This window comes from Corvus cornix, chromosome 3 (genome assembly GCF_000738735.6).
Source record: "Corvus cornix cornix isolate S_Up_H32 chromosome 3, ASM73873v5, whole genome shotgun sequence".
Taxonomy (NCBI): Eukaryota; Metazoa; Chordata; class Aves; order Passeriformes; family Corvidae; genus Corvus; species Corvus cornix.
In genome coordinates, this window is record NC_047056.1 from 68,468,948 (window position 1) to 68,484,539 (window position 15,592).

General features: G+C 37.6%; 1 protein-coding gene across 1 annotated transcript in view; it reads right to left on the minus strand.

The window, feature by feature from the left end:
• Nucleotides 1-15,592, minus strand: part of SLC16A10 (solute carrier family 16 member 10) — a 69,438-nt gene that overhangs the window by 15,002 nt on the left and 38,844 nt on the right. Inside the window, 2 exon segments of the mRNA XM_039569674.1 lie at nucleotides 8,583-9,021; nucleotides 12,180-12,324. Of these exon segments, the coding sequence (XP_039425608.1) occupies nucleotides 8,583-9,021; nucleotides 12,180-12,324 (584 nt within the window).

The window sequence follows — 15,592 nt, forward strand, 5'->3', positions numbered from 1 at the left end:
TCTGATTAGCACTTAAAAAGCAAAGAGATTTTCCATACAGCTCCTCTTGGAGCAGGAACTGGACACAAAAGGTGGTGTGTATATAAGTGAAGGAATTTGGCAATGAGTTTTTGCTACTTTGTATGAAGACAGCAGGGCAAAACCAGCTGTGATCTCAGGGTTCTGGGCACGTGAAGAGTTTGAAGAGCTCAGTTCAAGTCAAGATGTTTCAAGCATCCAAAGACAGGATTTTGAGTTTACCATTAAAACAGCATTAAAACAGCATTAAAACAAACTAAAAAAAAAAAAAAAAAAAGGTTAACTCACTTTGCAATTTACTCTGACTTTGAACTGTATGCTCCATCTGCTATCAGAATAGTTTGTATTGTGCCAGAGTACATGAAGTAGTGTACTGTTAGAGACTGATACAAAGGAAATCACAGTGAAACTCAGACCTTTCAACCTGCCAGTATTGCACAGACCTGAGGAAGACTGCTTTGCTCTTATCCTTCAGGGTCACTATGTAGTTTGTGCCTGAGCATACCTGCTACCTAATTTATTTTTAAAACTTTTGTTTACTTTTACTTATTAAAAAAAAAAAAAAAAAAAAAAACAGAAAACCTTTGCTTTATTCTTTTTTGTTTCTGTTCTTTCTGTACCTATATTATCTATTTATCTTCAGTACTTATTTGAAAAACACATCTAAAATATGCTTTCAATAGCAATTACAAGTATAAAGTAGGAAATAATTTCTTTCTTTTCCCACCACCACCCCCAACATCCAAAGTGGATGATCTAACCAAGAATAAATACTGCCAGGTCAACATTAAGGAATACTGGAAAAGAAATGGGTGCACAGGATAATGACAGAAGTGGGAAAATAGAAGTGGAATAAAGGGGGAAAATTTCACTAACCTGGGCAGTCAAACTGCAGCAGATGTTGAGATCTGAAGGGAGATAAATGCAAAGATTAGAAAAGCAAGTAAAGCATGGGGAGCCACTGAAGACTTTGGTCTCAGAGATATCTGCTTAATAATTACATCAGACCTTTAGAAAACCAGTGTCTTGTTAGTCTTCCATTGGAGAAAGAAATCTGATAGATTAAGTGGATGAGAAAAGTAAGGATGCTAAAATCAACAGCTATACCTAGTTTTAGCTTTTTTAGATTACCTACAGTATAGAGAAACCTGTTTGACACACAATTACTGTTAGTACAGGACATAATTTAAAAGATACTTTCCTACCATTACAAGACTAACAGCAGATTCTGGGAAATAAAAGACATTTTAGACTTCAGACAAATGATTGATGTAGGAGATCTGAAGAAATGAAGAGGTTTCTTGAACAGCAATCCACAAAAGCAAGTGAATGGAGTGATGGAGGCTGTTTTTTCCAGTTTGAGTAAAAAAAATATCCAGACACACCCATTAGATATTAAGCATTATTTTACACAACATTCTAAAAGGAGCAAATTTATGACCTAATACAGGTGGTTCACAAAACACAGACAGTACTTACCTTATGAGAACTGATGTGTTATTGCCTCACAAGATGTGTTATGTGTATGCATTTACTGTGGATATGCAAATTCTGTATGTTAAAGTTTAGAGATTTTTGGTTCCTAGAAGCCTTACGGTATACATCAGACTCTTCACCATGCTCTGCACTCAGACATAAAGGAAAACATTTAGCTCTGTGCTTCCATTTGTCTCCACTGTGGAATCCAGGAGCATAAGAATTAGGAGGAGAGAGGTGTAGGATTAGGACTTTACATACAGTGCAAAACCTGAACAGCTTCGCATATTGCAAGGTAAATCCTTTCTACTATGGCTCCTTGGGCAAGTCTCCCACTGCAGAGAACACAGAGCCACTGCCACTGTCTGTGGACAAGGGCAAATGAATTAAAACATTCATTTCTCAAATGAAGATATGTAATTTAGAGATGTCACATCTGACAACATTTAGGGAACACAACATCAGTGTGTTCTCCCCTCAGGAGAGGTTTGAAGAGTTACAGAAATATTTGTAAGCAATGGTATGGATGATGATTAGGGTCTTGTTGGGCAGAACATCGAACACTGCAGTGAGATTCATCCTATCATAGCTTATCCCAATATGGCAGCTCAGATCTGCCTGAACAATCTTAGGTGGTTTCTATACCTCCTTCATATTTTTCCAGTATAATTCTTCCTAACAACCCAAAGTTTTCACCTGAGGAGAGTGCAGTTTACAAGTGGAAAATGTCAATTTTTCTTAATAGGCAGAATAGATAGAATATTTTGTCCTGAAAAAGTTTCAGAAACTTGCAGAGTACATGGAAGTAAATACAGCTTTCCAACTACATAGCAAGAATTTCAGACAAGTTCCTAGGCAAACTGTGACTACAGAGGATCTCACAAGAACTTGGCTCTTCATTTCTCCAAGCTGATTGCACAAAACAGCAGTTTTTATTGGCACATATTCTAGGGGGCAAAGGTTCAAACACACTGAATTTGCACAGCAGAATCTGATCTCTTATTAACTAAAACAAGGCACATCACTGATAGAGAGTGAGAAATAGGCAGAGACAAGCCAAAATAGGTGGCTCATAAAGAACAGAGCTGAAGGCCAAGTCATCCTCAAGGCTCAATTTAAAAAGGTACTGCAAGGTGATAAAATAGCTGTAGAACAGTTAAATCACACAAAAGACACAGAACTTACACTACAGAACAGAAGGTGGGGGGGAGGAATCAAATCTGGCAAAAAAAGTCTGTGTCATCTATAATCCATATCAGCAAGTCCTCCTTGTTAATTACAATATTTCTAAAGCAAAAAAGACTACTTTTCTTATCTAAAGAGCAGGAACAAAATGGATGTTCCAGCAAAAGATAGGAAGCATGGACCAACAGACAGCACTACCTTTTTGTCCAAGGACAGACTATGTGGGCATAGCACTAGACTCAGCAACTTCAAAGTGACACAAGATCTGGAGACAGACACAGCCACCCAGAGGACAGACTAATATTTATCCAAGTTGTCTGATTTTGCAATGCAGCCAAGAAAATAAGTTTGTTTATACACATGAAAAAGTTCTTATGACTAACATGTACTCAACAGCGACTCTAACCAGCTTCATGACTCTCCCATGAATAAAATTGCTTGGAAGCATCTTTACTTTTCATTCTGAGACACATTTTCTTTTCCAAGAATCTTAGAGCAGAGTCCAAGGCGATGCTTTGTTTCTCAGCAGCAGTGTCTATCTTTTCTTTCCCTAAGCATTAGGCCTGCAATCTGCACTTCCCTGTTCCCTGGAGGTCCAGATGAACCTATTCCTGGCACATGCAGATTACAGAGAAGCAATGAGGCATTGAATCTTCAGCATCTATCTATGGAGAACATTAAATCCAGTACTTATTTGCCTACCAAGACAGATTCTAAGAAAGCTGTTGGAAAAAATGGCCGCACACAAACCATTTTTTCATCTCTTAAACATGAAGCCAACAGACAGAGAACACGTGCACTCCACATAGCTACTGCTAACCAAAAATCTCTACATATGCAAGTATGTACCCACTGTGGAATAGGAGCATGGATAAGCATCAAAAGGAAAAGTCAGATTTACACAGTAAATTAAGAAATAGGCAGCAAAGCAAGGTGAGAAATACTGAAATCTTTTTCCTGAGCTATTCTGAAGTTTTAAGACTACAGTCAGTGTCATGGTAACTTTCACACTGCATATCAATTAATGGGTAGCTTTGTATACAAGCCTGCAGCCTTAAACCATAAGCCTAATTTTCAAATATATCTAGTCATTCTCTAGGAGTATTTTCTTCATAACAAAAACTTAGAAAGAAACTTTATCAAGACACATTTTTATTGCATTATCTACCATCCAGTTGTTTTGGTTTTTTTAAAGTAGAACACATAATAAGTATGTGCACTATTTTGTTCAACTACTTGGTTGTTAAATTCAGTTTTTCATCCTGCAAGTTGTCAAATACTATAAATAAGGCAAGACCTATCATTAGCAAGAGGCATTTAATAAAAGTAACTGCTAAATCAAACCATACTTGTGAACACCCCAAGACAAATTCCTACAGGACTGAAACACTGCACTGAAAGTATTAAGATGGTATTCTCAGTCCTAGCAGTATTCTTCATAGTGGCTGAATATTGCTACATCAAAACAACACAATACTGGCTCCCTTTTTGTAAGTGTGTCATAATTAATATTTTCCTAAATTCATACTGAAACCTGGTAACGACTTTAGTCACTGCTTAGAGAAGATTAGGCAGTGACAACATCCATTTTAAACAGTATTTTTTTCACCCTGCTAAATAAAGCACAAAAAGCAACCACATCTTGTAAGCTACCGAGCACGTGACCTTGTATCAAATTTTAACAGAAATGACCCAACAAGCTCCTAAGAATTAAGGATGCATGATCCAGATTAAGTATGTTTTAAGGGTAAGAGAACAACACTAAACCCTTAACATCAGACTGCTGAAAACCAGAAGTTCTCTATTTATTATCGAAACAAGCACAGGACAAGCAGCACAGAGACTATGTATACTTTCTTTCAAATAACTTCATCATTTACTTGTGAGACAGTCTTTACTAAAAAAGACTTGGAAAGAGCTTTTTCCACTAATTCCACAGATTGCTGTTGTAAATTCACAATTTAAACCAAAATAGACTAAACAAGGATTTTATTTGTCTGTCTGCCTACTTTAGAGAGGCATCAAAAAAAAAAATTTCAATCACTAGTTTGGATTGGTTTTAAAATTGAGAGGAATAACAACCATTTGATTTAGTAATCTTATGACTTATCAGTTCGTTCTTCAACAATCTCAATTCATGCTGAAAGTATATAATAAACAAGTCAAAACTTATTTATAGTCTTTATAACCCAATTCTCAAGTCACATGTAACGGAACACCTATTAACAGAATTTGACACCAAGTAAACTGGGATAAGGAAAGCTCCCCCCTTTTGGTTCTCCCTTGCAAGAGCCAAAAGGAATCTGATGCCTGATACCTACCAGTCAGGATTCACGTCAAGGAGCTGGCAAGAGTTACCAGTTCCTATCTAGCATGCCATATAATCAATTTGTTAATGCATTTAATTTTAATTAGAGCCTACTTAATGAGCAGGTTGTTTCTTCGGTTTTAACAGCTTTTACTCCACATAGCAAATCCAGTGCAGAGAGTTAAACTGCAAAGACTTGGCTAATTCTGTTATTCCAATACCCAAAAATGTTTTTACTTCTTTCTTACTACAGGTTTCACAGCATGTATTCTCCTTTCTAACAGGCTGCAGAAAATGCAAGAGGCACGAACAGAGACCGGGGCTGGCCCAGAAGCACACAGAGACCCTGGCTGGGACCTCAGGAGCTCCTGTGCAGTGCCAGGCTGGCAGACAGTGACTCCAGACAGTGACCACAGCACACCCAGCCTGCAGCCCCCAGCCACCACGAGCCGAGCGGTGACACACAAGGACCCCAACCCGCAGGATCTGTGCCACCTGTGTATCATCACATGGTCAAGAGCAGCCATTCTGGCAGAAGCTGTCTTTCCAGGTGGGAAGAATGGGACTTGGTGAGTACAGGTACCAGGTCAGAGGGCTAAGAGATTCAGAGGGCATGACACTCACTGTATGAGTATTTTTTTCTTATGGCACTTGCAACCAGCATCCCTGTCTAGCAGTCTGGCTGCTCTCAACCCCCCCAAACACTGGGAAAAAGTCAAGAATTTTAGCATAAAGAAAGCAGTCACTTGTCTAAGGATCATATTTCCAGTATTACTAGAGTTTTAAAAATACAATAAACAACTAAACAATCGTAGCTTTCATTTTCAAAAGCTGAGGAAAGTAGTCTTTGGTTTGGTAAATGAACCTTATTTTTTCTTATAGCCTTTGACTTATTCGTAAGTACATACTTCTGTGTACTTCTGGAAGTACATAAAGTGTGGCTTTTTTATCAAAAGCAGAAAAAACTAGGATAAAAAACATCCAGAGCTATCCACTTGAGCTGAGGTATCTGTGTTGAAGGGCACAATCCATGCTGTGCCTTCACAAACACTGATCTATTCACTTTCTCAAATACTGATCCACAGGGACTTGAAGAAAAATTAAGTATTTAGATACAAGTAAATTAAAATGAAAACTTGTGGGTTTCAGGGAGAGGTTTTGACAAGAGTTATTCAGTCTAAATTTTACTAAGAGCTGGTGAAGCTTCCCCTCTTAAAGGGGGCATACAAAGCACGCATCTGTCTACCGTTGAAGATTTTATGTTATAAACATTTAAGCATCATGATTTCTCTGAAACTCTGAGCAAAAAGAGTATCTTCATATAATTTTGAGGTAATCTTTAAAATATTAGATTCTAGCAGTACACTGGAATAAGTTTTATAGTCTTACCAAACACTATATCAGAAACACTCTGAATCAAATTGTTTTCCTATACTGGAGTTTTATTTCATAAACAGAATTTGTGCCGATCTGATATGGAGGAAGGAAAAGCACTCACAGGAGTGAGAGCACCCTATAAAAATTATATTATTATAATAAGTTTTGTTCTCTACAAGTCAACTAGCTGCTTTAGTCTGATTTATAAACAGGAAGCAGTAATACAAGCACCTTCATAAAAGAAATCACAAGCTTTTTGCTCAACAAGTATATTTTAGAAGTTCTTTCTGCCTGCTTGTATAGCCTTATTCTTCAGTTCTCTGCAAGCATTAAGAATCATTTATTACCTATCCAATAGCTTACTCCACAACACTTGACTTCTACTCCTCTAAAGATCATTTTATTTCGAAACATCTCTACAAAGCTTATGGGGAAATAGCACAAGACGTCATCTGGATTGTATAGTCCTTCAAAATAGTCTAATTTGAAGAGTTATACAGTAAGATCTACATTATTAAAAACTAAGTTACAAGAACTAACCATTCATAAAAGTCAGTTTACAGCTGCTCAAAAACACACTAGCCCCCACCATAAGGTAATTTTAAAAATAAATAAATGATGCAGAGTCAGTAATCTAACCAATTACCAGAAAGCTGTGACAACCACTTGTTATATTGCATTGATGCCATGAAGATTTTTTGCCTTTTCTTTTATATCCCTGTTATACCTTTTTACAACTTCTGTATTCCTAGTGCTTTTTGCCTACATTCTTGGACTTGTTTGTCAAGCTAAGAGACTAAACATTTTAGAAGCTTCGTAGCTAGGGACCAGTGTGCCCCAGACCCCAAGGTCCTCTCCAGAACATATTCTGTAAACTGAGATAGAACCATCCAGGGGAAAGTTCCTTGGGGAGGGGGGCTCACTTGAGCCTCTCACTGGAGAATCTTTGATAGATATGCTAATTAGTAAAACCTATAATGTTATACCCAATCTTTGAGGAGGGACTCGGGGGAGTGCATTTTGGTGCATATGACCTGGACGTGTGCACCTAAGGATCCTTAAAACAAATACCAAGGTAAAATCCCTTTTCCCCTTCTAACTGTGTGTGACTCGATTTTAAGACCAGGAAAAGGCATCGCATAAAGAATGGCTTTTAAGGCACGGAAGATTTTTTGACAGAAGATATTTATTATCATTAATCCCACTGTTCTATCATGGGTGAATAATGAATACTAACATGACCCTTCTGTTTTCATACTGAGTTCTACTAGCCCATGCTCTACCAAAAACTCTTAATATGAGGATGTGTAATGGTCTAAAAGGAGCGTCTCATTGGGGACTGTGGGCTTTTTCCCCACCTTTCCCTTTTAATCCTTATGGTTTACACCACTTCAGTTTAGAGAGCACCACCAGCAAGCTGCTCAAGAATAATTCACCGTTTAAGCAGTGCAATGTGTGTCAGCCAGCCTGATACAATACATGCATCTCCCCGTTGCACCTAAATGTCTTAGTTTAGAAGTGTACTACAGAAAAAAAAATGCAAGGGAAACAAGTTAACTCCAGTAGATGTACAAGAAATGGCTAATTAACACCTTCCCCATCACCAGAAGCCAAAGTTCCATCAGCTGCTGTAGACAGCAGTTAAACACAGCTCACCTGGCAGCTGGGACAGGGTAAGAGGAGCAGTCATATTAATGCTATAGTAGTAAACTACAAGGCTAGAGTTTGAGAGACAGAAAAATCCAGGTATTTTGCTTTTAATAAACCTGAAAAATGGTGAATACAATCGATCCTAAAAACTGATATTTGAACATACCTCAATACAAACAAAAATTACACTACTAACCTGTTCCCTGTTATTTACTCCTTTCCCCCTTCCTCTAAAACACACAAGTGTCATTGGCAATGTATGCAGCTGAGTACCAAAATAAAGAATTCTCTTTGGAATAGTAAAGAATATTTTTCAAATCTCTCTTTTCATGGTTAAAGTATTTTAAACCTTACATTGAGAACAAAGAACAAAGATTTTAACTGGCTTAACTAATACTTCTGATTAAAACACTCTTTTAATAAGACAATATCCAAATTAATTTTAGGTTTCTCTCCAACACAACTTGCAGTTTAAATCTGGCTTCTTATCACCAATTGACTTCTAAATCAATAACACAAAGGCAAATATTTTCAAACACATCACGTGTAGGAAGAAACGTGCACTTACCAAGTGAACATAAGGCACAAAGTATCCAAAAAGTGCAGCGGGGATCCCAAAAGCCCAGATTCGGTAACTAAGAACTTTGAAAACGGAGAAATTGCAAATCTTTTTCGCAGGAGGAAATTTGGACTTTCCCTTCTTTCCTCCCTCCTTGTCTTTGGTGTTGGGAACAAGGGGTTTGTATGTAAATCCAGCCAGGAAGAGAACAAACATAAGGATGCAGAGGACCCGCAAGGTGTTGTACAGGTCAACAGAGTCGATGAGAACCCTCAGGAGGAAGGGCAGTGACACTGTGAACAAGCTGCTGCCCGCGGTGACAATGCCATTCACGAGCCCAAGGCGCTTCTTGAAATAGTGCCCGAGAATGACCAGGGACGGCTGGTAGGCAAACGAGCAGCCACAGGCAAACAGGATCCCGTAGGTGAAATACAGAGGTTCAATGGTGCTGTACCGAAAGAAAAGAACAAATCATTAGTGTTTTGTAAGGCAGTGGATGCTCATATTCACCTCCCATATGCAAGACAGTTTCCCAATCAATCAACAAGTGAGTTATGAGTTTGTATATACTTTAGTTAGACAGCACCGTATCAGCTTAATTCAGCAATTATTCCATCTCCTTCCACTGAAAATTTTATAGAATTCACTCAACAGGTAAAAAAAGAAAAATTACATTCAATTATAATTACATCAAATAACATGTGAGGCAGCTGGTGGGGGGTCTTGTAGCTTAGACCCCGGAAGCTGTGATTGGGCATACTCCACAAGTGTGGCTAAAAAAAGTTTTAAAAATCATTGTCAGGGCAAATTAGCCAAATGTATGTTCAACCATTGCTGGGTTTTTGGATTTTTTTTTTTCCCCAGGGGAATTCGTACTGTTTTGATTTACACATTTCTTCACTGTGCTAGTAGTTCAAATGTAATACTGAACTCTCCTCGTGAACCCAGAAAAATCAAGTAAACAGTTCATTATGAAAATAAAGTAACAAACATGGAAAACATCATTAATAATGAAAAATAAAATACTGACAAATTTTGTAATATAATACATTATTAAATTATAGACATTTTAGGTATTAATTTTTTTAGACAAATAGCCCATTTTTGAATAACTATTTTAAATTCAGTGTTTTGAGACATATATTGAATATTCTAAGAAAGAACTAAAAAAATTGTTAATAAGGAATGAAAAATTTCATCTCATAGTAACGTGGTTCTTCATCATAAAGTTCACCATCATTACCATTTACTCTACACCTGAAATAAAGCAAAGCCATTGTAATTGATCCCAGACAGACTTGTGACATCAGTAAAAAGTACTTGTGCAAGAAATGTTAAAAGTATGAAGTAACAGTATCACTATAATTAATTAAATTAGTACTGTAGTATTATTAGTAGTATTAGCAAAAGAAAACATTTTTTAACATTTAGATGGAGGCAGTATGTAAGAAAATTTTTACAAGATTTCTGAGGTGGCACATGACAGTTTATGTAATTTTTTTTAAATGCTATGTTTTCAGTGAACCCCACCCCACCTTTTTTATTAGTTAACACCTGCTTTTAAAGCAGTTCTGGAAAACAGTCAATACATAATAACAGCCCATACATTCATTTTTTTTTAAGGAGCATGAATGCTTTATGTAGTGCTTTTCATCACAGGATGCAACCTGCCACCACCCCTCTATACAAAAATAGACTTCACAAGCTTCCTATGCAATTAAAGAACTTCTTTGAAAATACTATTTGACCTAACAAAGGTCTGACTCCAGAAACTCTGGTTTTGTGTATTATAGTGAAAAATAATTATTTCTGTAACATAGTATTGTCACTTTCTATACTAAGCTATCAATTTCTGAAACTGATACACAACATAAGCCAGCAGAAACAACATATGGGGAAAAGAATTACTACCTTTACTAATGGAAAATAACCAGGAAAAATAAAACCAGCAATTATAAAATGAGAGGAGCAACATAGTACAGTAAGGACAGTGAACTTTTGCTTCCATATGTAAATTCATTCCAAGAGTCTGCAGCACAACATGCATATTAAAATATTGTCCTGCATCATAAACACTCTTACGTCTCAATTTCCTAAGACATAAAATTTATACTAAGAAATTAGTGCAATGCAAAAGCAGTAGATCATAGGAACATTTGTCAGCTTTACAATATTTTACTTCTAGAACACTGACTTCTATATCTGAACTATACTCCTTTAATGAACTGATAACATCATGAGCATAAATCATTTTAGTGTAAGTAACATAATGAAACGCCAAGTATGCACATCAACCTGGAGTGTATTCTTACAAGAATTCACCTCTCAAAGTGCTCTTCAAAGTTTAGTTAAGCTGAAATATTTTTAAAGCCTTTACAAAATAACTTGCTCTAGCATGTCTCTTCCGTGCCCTTGTTCCATTGGGTATCAGACAAACACAAGAATGATCTTTATCTAATGACAAGGGCGGTTTAGTATTCATCACTCAACATACTACTAGGAAGCAAGGAGGAAGAAAGACTTTTCCAAGGCACATCTTTTAGTTTTTACCTCACATTTAGTAAGAAGCTTCTTAAAACATATCAAGAAGTGGGGGTTTTGTTTGTTTGTTTAATAAAACAAATTAAGCCAAATATTTGCACCAGGATTAACCATTCAGATCACAGCAGCTCACAATCATCTGGTTCAGAGTACAAGCACAGAAAAGACATTTTCACAAGCTTTTTGTCTGTATAAATACATTTGCACCTAAGTAGAAAGATCTTCTGAATGTAGCCTGATTGATCCTATACTTATTCTGCTAAGGGTGGGGGAAAAAAAAAAGTCTGAGAACTAGAGGTAACCGGCTTATTTTCCTGCTACTTCTTATACCCTACCTTCACTAACCAATTTCTGATGATGACTAGACTAAGTAAATTTCCTGTTTCCTCATCTTCTACAGGGTACATCCAACAAATCAGTCACTCTTGAATTTCTTAAGATTTATTCTGCAAAAGTTACAGAAACATACAAATGAATTGTAAACCAGAAGAAAAAACAAAACAAAACAAATAAGCCTTAAGTATAGTCAATATACCAAGGTCTTCTCTATCTCCATGTTCAGCAATTGGACCAGTGAGAAGAGAAGAAAACATCCAATTTTACTAGAATTTTAACAGCTTCCTGGAGGTCCTACTGTGTTTTTATGAGCATTAAAGCCATTTCAAAAGAAAATTAAGGGGACAGGACAGGAAGGGAAGACAGCAACAATGTTTATGTACCTGTTATAATACAATCTACATCAAACAAACATAAATTTATCCTGGACAATGCTGTTGATCTTATAGCACTAGTCTTGCTGTTGATATATTTATACATAGTGGTTCCTGTTAAATAGGGAGTCTTGTTATGACATTATATTTTTAAAAATACTTTTTAAGTTGAAAGTTCACAAGTCATAGTTTGAAAGATAAAACCAAACCCAAATAAAACAAGTTTTCTACACATAAGATAAAGTAGCACTGTTTACTCCTTCATATTCTGCTGATTGGATCAACATTACCTCTACATCACTAAAAAACGGATTAAATTAAAATACTTTGAAAGTTATTAATTTAAGCTTTTTACCTTACAAAAGAACTTGAAAGGAGTCCAACAAGCCCTACTGCAGCTCCAATAACAGCTACTTTTCGACAGCCAAACAGGTCTGTGAATATGCTAACTATTGGGGAACAGAAGAAGACCATCCCCATAGAAAGAGAGCTCACCCACGCTGCAAAACAGAAAAAAAAAAAAAAAAAAAGACAACATGTTAGAAGACCAAGTGATTTCAGCTTTCAGTTAATACTTGTTTTCACCTAGGATTTTATGCTGCTGAACTAAAGTTGGGTAGCAATTGGGTAATTATTTTAAAAATATTTAAATACATCTTAAAATACATTTACCTAACAGTAAAATAAGCATAATAATTTACATAATGAGCTAATTTAGATTTTATCAGCTCGAAGAACGCAATTAACCTTTTTGTAGCTATTACTTCTACTTTTTTTTTATAAACACACAGACATTTCTCTAGTAGCTAACTTAATATTCAAGGTGATGCCTAGGTCATTAAAGATATCTTTGAGGATCCGTATCAATTCTGACTTCAGTTAGTACATTTCTCTTGACTTTATGCTACACCTTAATGACTTTAAACAGGTACATTTGCTGAAAGAAATTAATAACTTTTTAACTTCATTACTAGATGTAGATCATACTGAACATCAATAATGAGTAAACAACAATAGGCTTTTATACTGTAATATACACATTAGGAATGAAATTTTACTTTATACTAAACAGACTTGAGTTAGTAAAACCACTTCCATCTATAATGGGAAATTTTCATTACTTTTGATACTGCTCCAGCTTTACAGACATTGTGAAAACTGTATTTGGTTTATCAGACCATTAAGACTCAATTCAGGTGAGTCCACTATAGTTTCAGCCACAAGTGAGTTTTATTAGCACAGCTAATAGTTACAACTAATATATTTGGCATATATAGTAACTTATATATATTGCAAATGTCCCCACCTACATGGGGGGAAAAAGTGGTCTAAACAGGAAGTGGAAAAAGTTGCTAATGCAAAATGAATTGGAAAAAATATTTTAGCTTCATTTTGAATTGTACAGAAGACAACTCTTTCAATCTGAAATAGTTTTAAATCTGCGTAACTGGAATTTTGTTTAGAATACGTTTCCTAAAGACACAGTTAGATAAACAATTGTGATTCAGCGATGAAGGCAAATAAAATTATCTGGAAAAGTATATAACCACAAGACTAAATGAAGTATATTTGCAAGTAGATCTACCACTACCAAGGCTTAGGATATGTGTTGTTAAAGAGCCAGTAAGCCCTACACATTGACTAAGACATCATTGTGCACTAAAGACAGGAAAAGAAACCAACAAGCAAAAACTTGTTTCTTCCAAGAGTTCACAATGTAAATGAAAGACAAGAGAGAACAGATGGCTAGAGAAAACCAGAAAGGAGAACAAGAAACAAAACCTTTATTTTAGGGCAAACTATGCTCTCAATGAACCACAGCCTAACTGTTTGGGGAAGGGAGGAGGGGAAGGATGTGTGTTGCTGGGATTTTTTTAATCATGTGATAAAATAAGAGAGTTTCAAGGCACAATCTAAAGAGTGAGGTACTCTTATGGCCATTTCCTGTGTAGGACTACCCCATATATGATAGCCCTGCCAGTCTTGCACCTCCGCAGCAAAAACTCAAGCTGTATGAAGAGAGCACAAGAGACTAGGAAGAACAAGGACCCTGTGACACTGCCTGAATGGCAAAGTCCAAGTTTATGGAAGGTCTAGTCTTTCTCCTTCTCTGCAGTTGAGGAATGCTCAAGAGGACCTTGGACGTGGCAGAACATGACTTCTGTGAGATCTGTCCCCTATTACAGCCCAGATAGCTACTGAAGGTACAAGACATTATAAACCACAGTTTATAAGCAGGAGTTTGAGGGAGGAGATGCTCTCATCCAGCCTGGAGACCACCCAGTTAAAAACCTTCTAAGAAGTCCAACTTCTACAAGACTCATCATCCTTATCTCTCTGTAGCGGGTTGGGTTTGTAACCGGGCAGAAACAACAATTTAGTGTAGTGGTTTGGTCCAAGATACTCATTACTGTTTATCTTCTGTGAGATAAGAATTAGGAGAAATGCAAAGCAGGCACCAAACTTGAAAGAATATAAAGAAGTTTATTAACAGACCTAAAAGAGGAAAAAAAATTATACCACACCCTCAGAACCCTTCTCCTCCCCCCACCTTCCTCCCTTCTCCCACTGACAATGTAAAAAAAACAACCCTTAAGATGTTCAGTCTGTTTACCACTTCCATAATAACCTTGTTCAGTCCATTTAGGAAGAGGAGTCTCTCTTGCTCTGCTATGAACACATTATCACGAGACAGCCGCCCACTTCCAAATAACCCTGTTCAGTCCATTTAGGAAGAGGTCTCTCTGCTCACATGTGAGTCCCTTCCATGACTTGCAGTTTTTCCCACAACTGCTTTCGGGGGTCCACTCTTGAAGTTTTTTGGGGTACAATTTTAAGGTTGAGCCGTTCAGAAACAGAAGTTCTCTTCACCCATCTCTGGGAGCATTTCATCTCTAAGAACAGAGGCCCTTCTCCTTCCCTGGGAGCAAAGGGTCTCCCTCATCTTCATCTTTAGGACTATCTCTGGGAGCATCTCTAGGAACTGAGGTTTTCTCCTTTCCCATTTGGAGCAAAAGTCCTCATCACTTCCATCTCTTCCTGTCCAAACTTCTCATGAAATTACAGCTGCATCAGCATCTGCCTATCTCAGCACAGGTGCTTTTGCTAACAAGCACAAGTTGAATGCTCCACCCCCCATATCTTCATGGAATTACAACTGGGTACTCTGACATATCATAGCTTCACAACAGAATTTCAGCTTTATGCATCTCCTCTTTCTCTTCCCTCATGTTTTCAGCTCTTCACAGCACTAAAAGGGTTAATCTCACCTAGGCCTTGCAGCTGGAATGTGGCTTATCGAAGTGGAGAGGGGGCGGGGCCGAGCCGCTCTGGCTGCCCACAGCAGGGCTGTGGGGGGTTCCATGGGTGGAACAGGTCCATTGGCTCCAGGATGGCCGTGGCCCGGCCTGGCCTGGCCCGAGCAGGGCCTGGGCTGGGCCCACTGGCCCCCACACGAGGCCTGCAGCCACCTGTCACAGCACCAAAAACGAGAGAGAGAAAGTCTGCCTCAGGGTTTCTATTCTTAAGTGTGCATCACAGAGGCGGTCACAACTTTAAGTGGCTTAGAGAATTGTCCATATTCAAACTGGCCAGCTGATAGGTTCTGTCAGGTCCCAGAGGAAGCTGTAAGCACCCCTTGGCAAGGACATCCCTTCCGGGACTATGCTTGCTAACCCATGACAGTCTCCCAGAGTGAGCCTGCTGCTTTTCTGTCCAAAGGAAACCACAAACACCAGGGGATAGAATGTCCATGTCGGCCTGTCACCC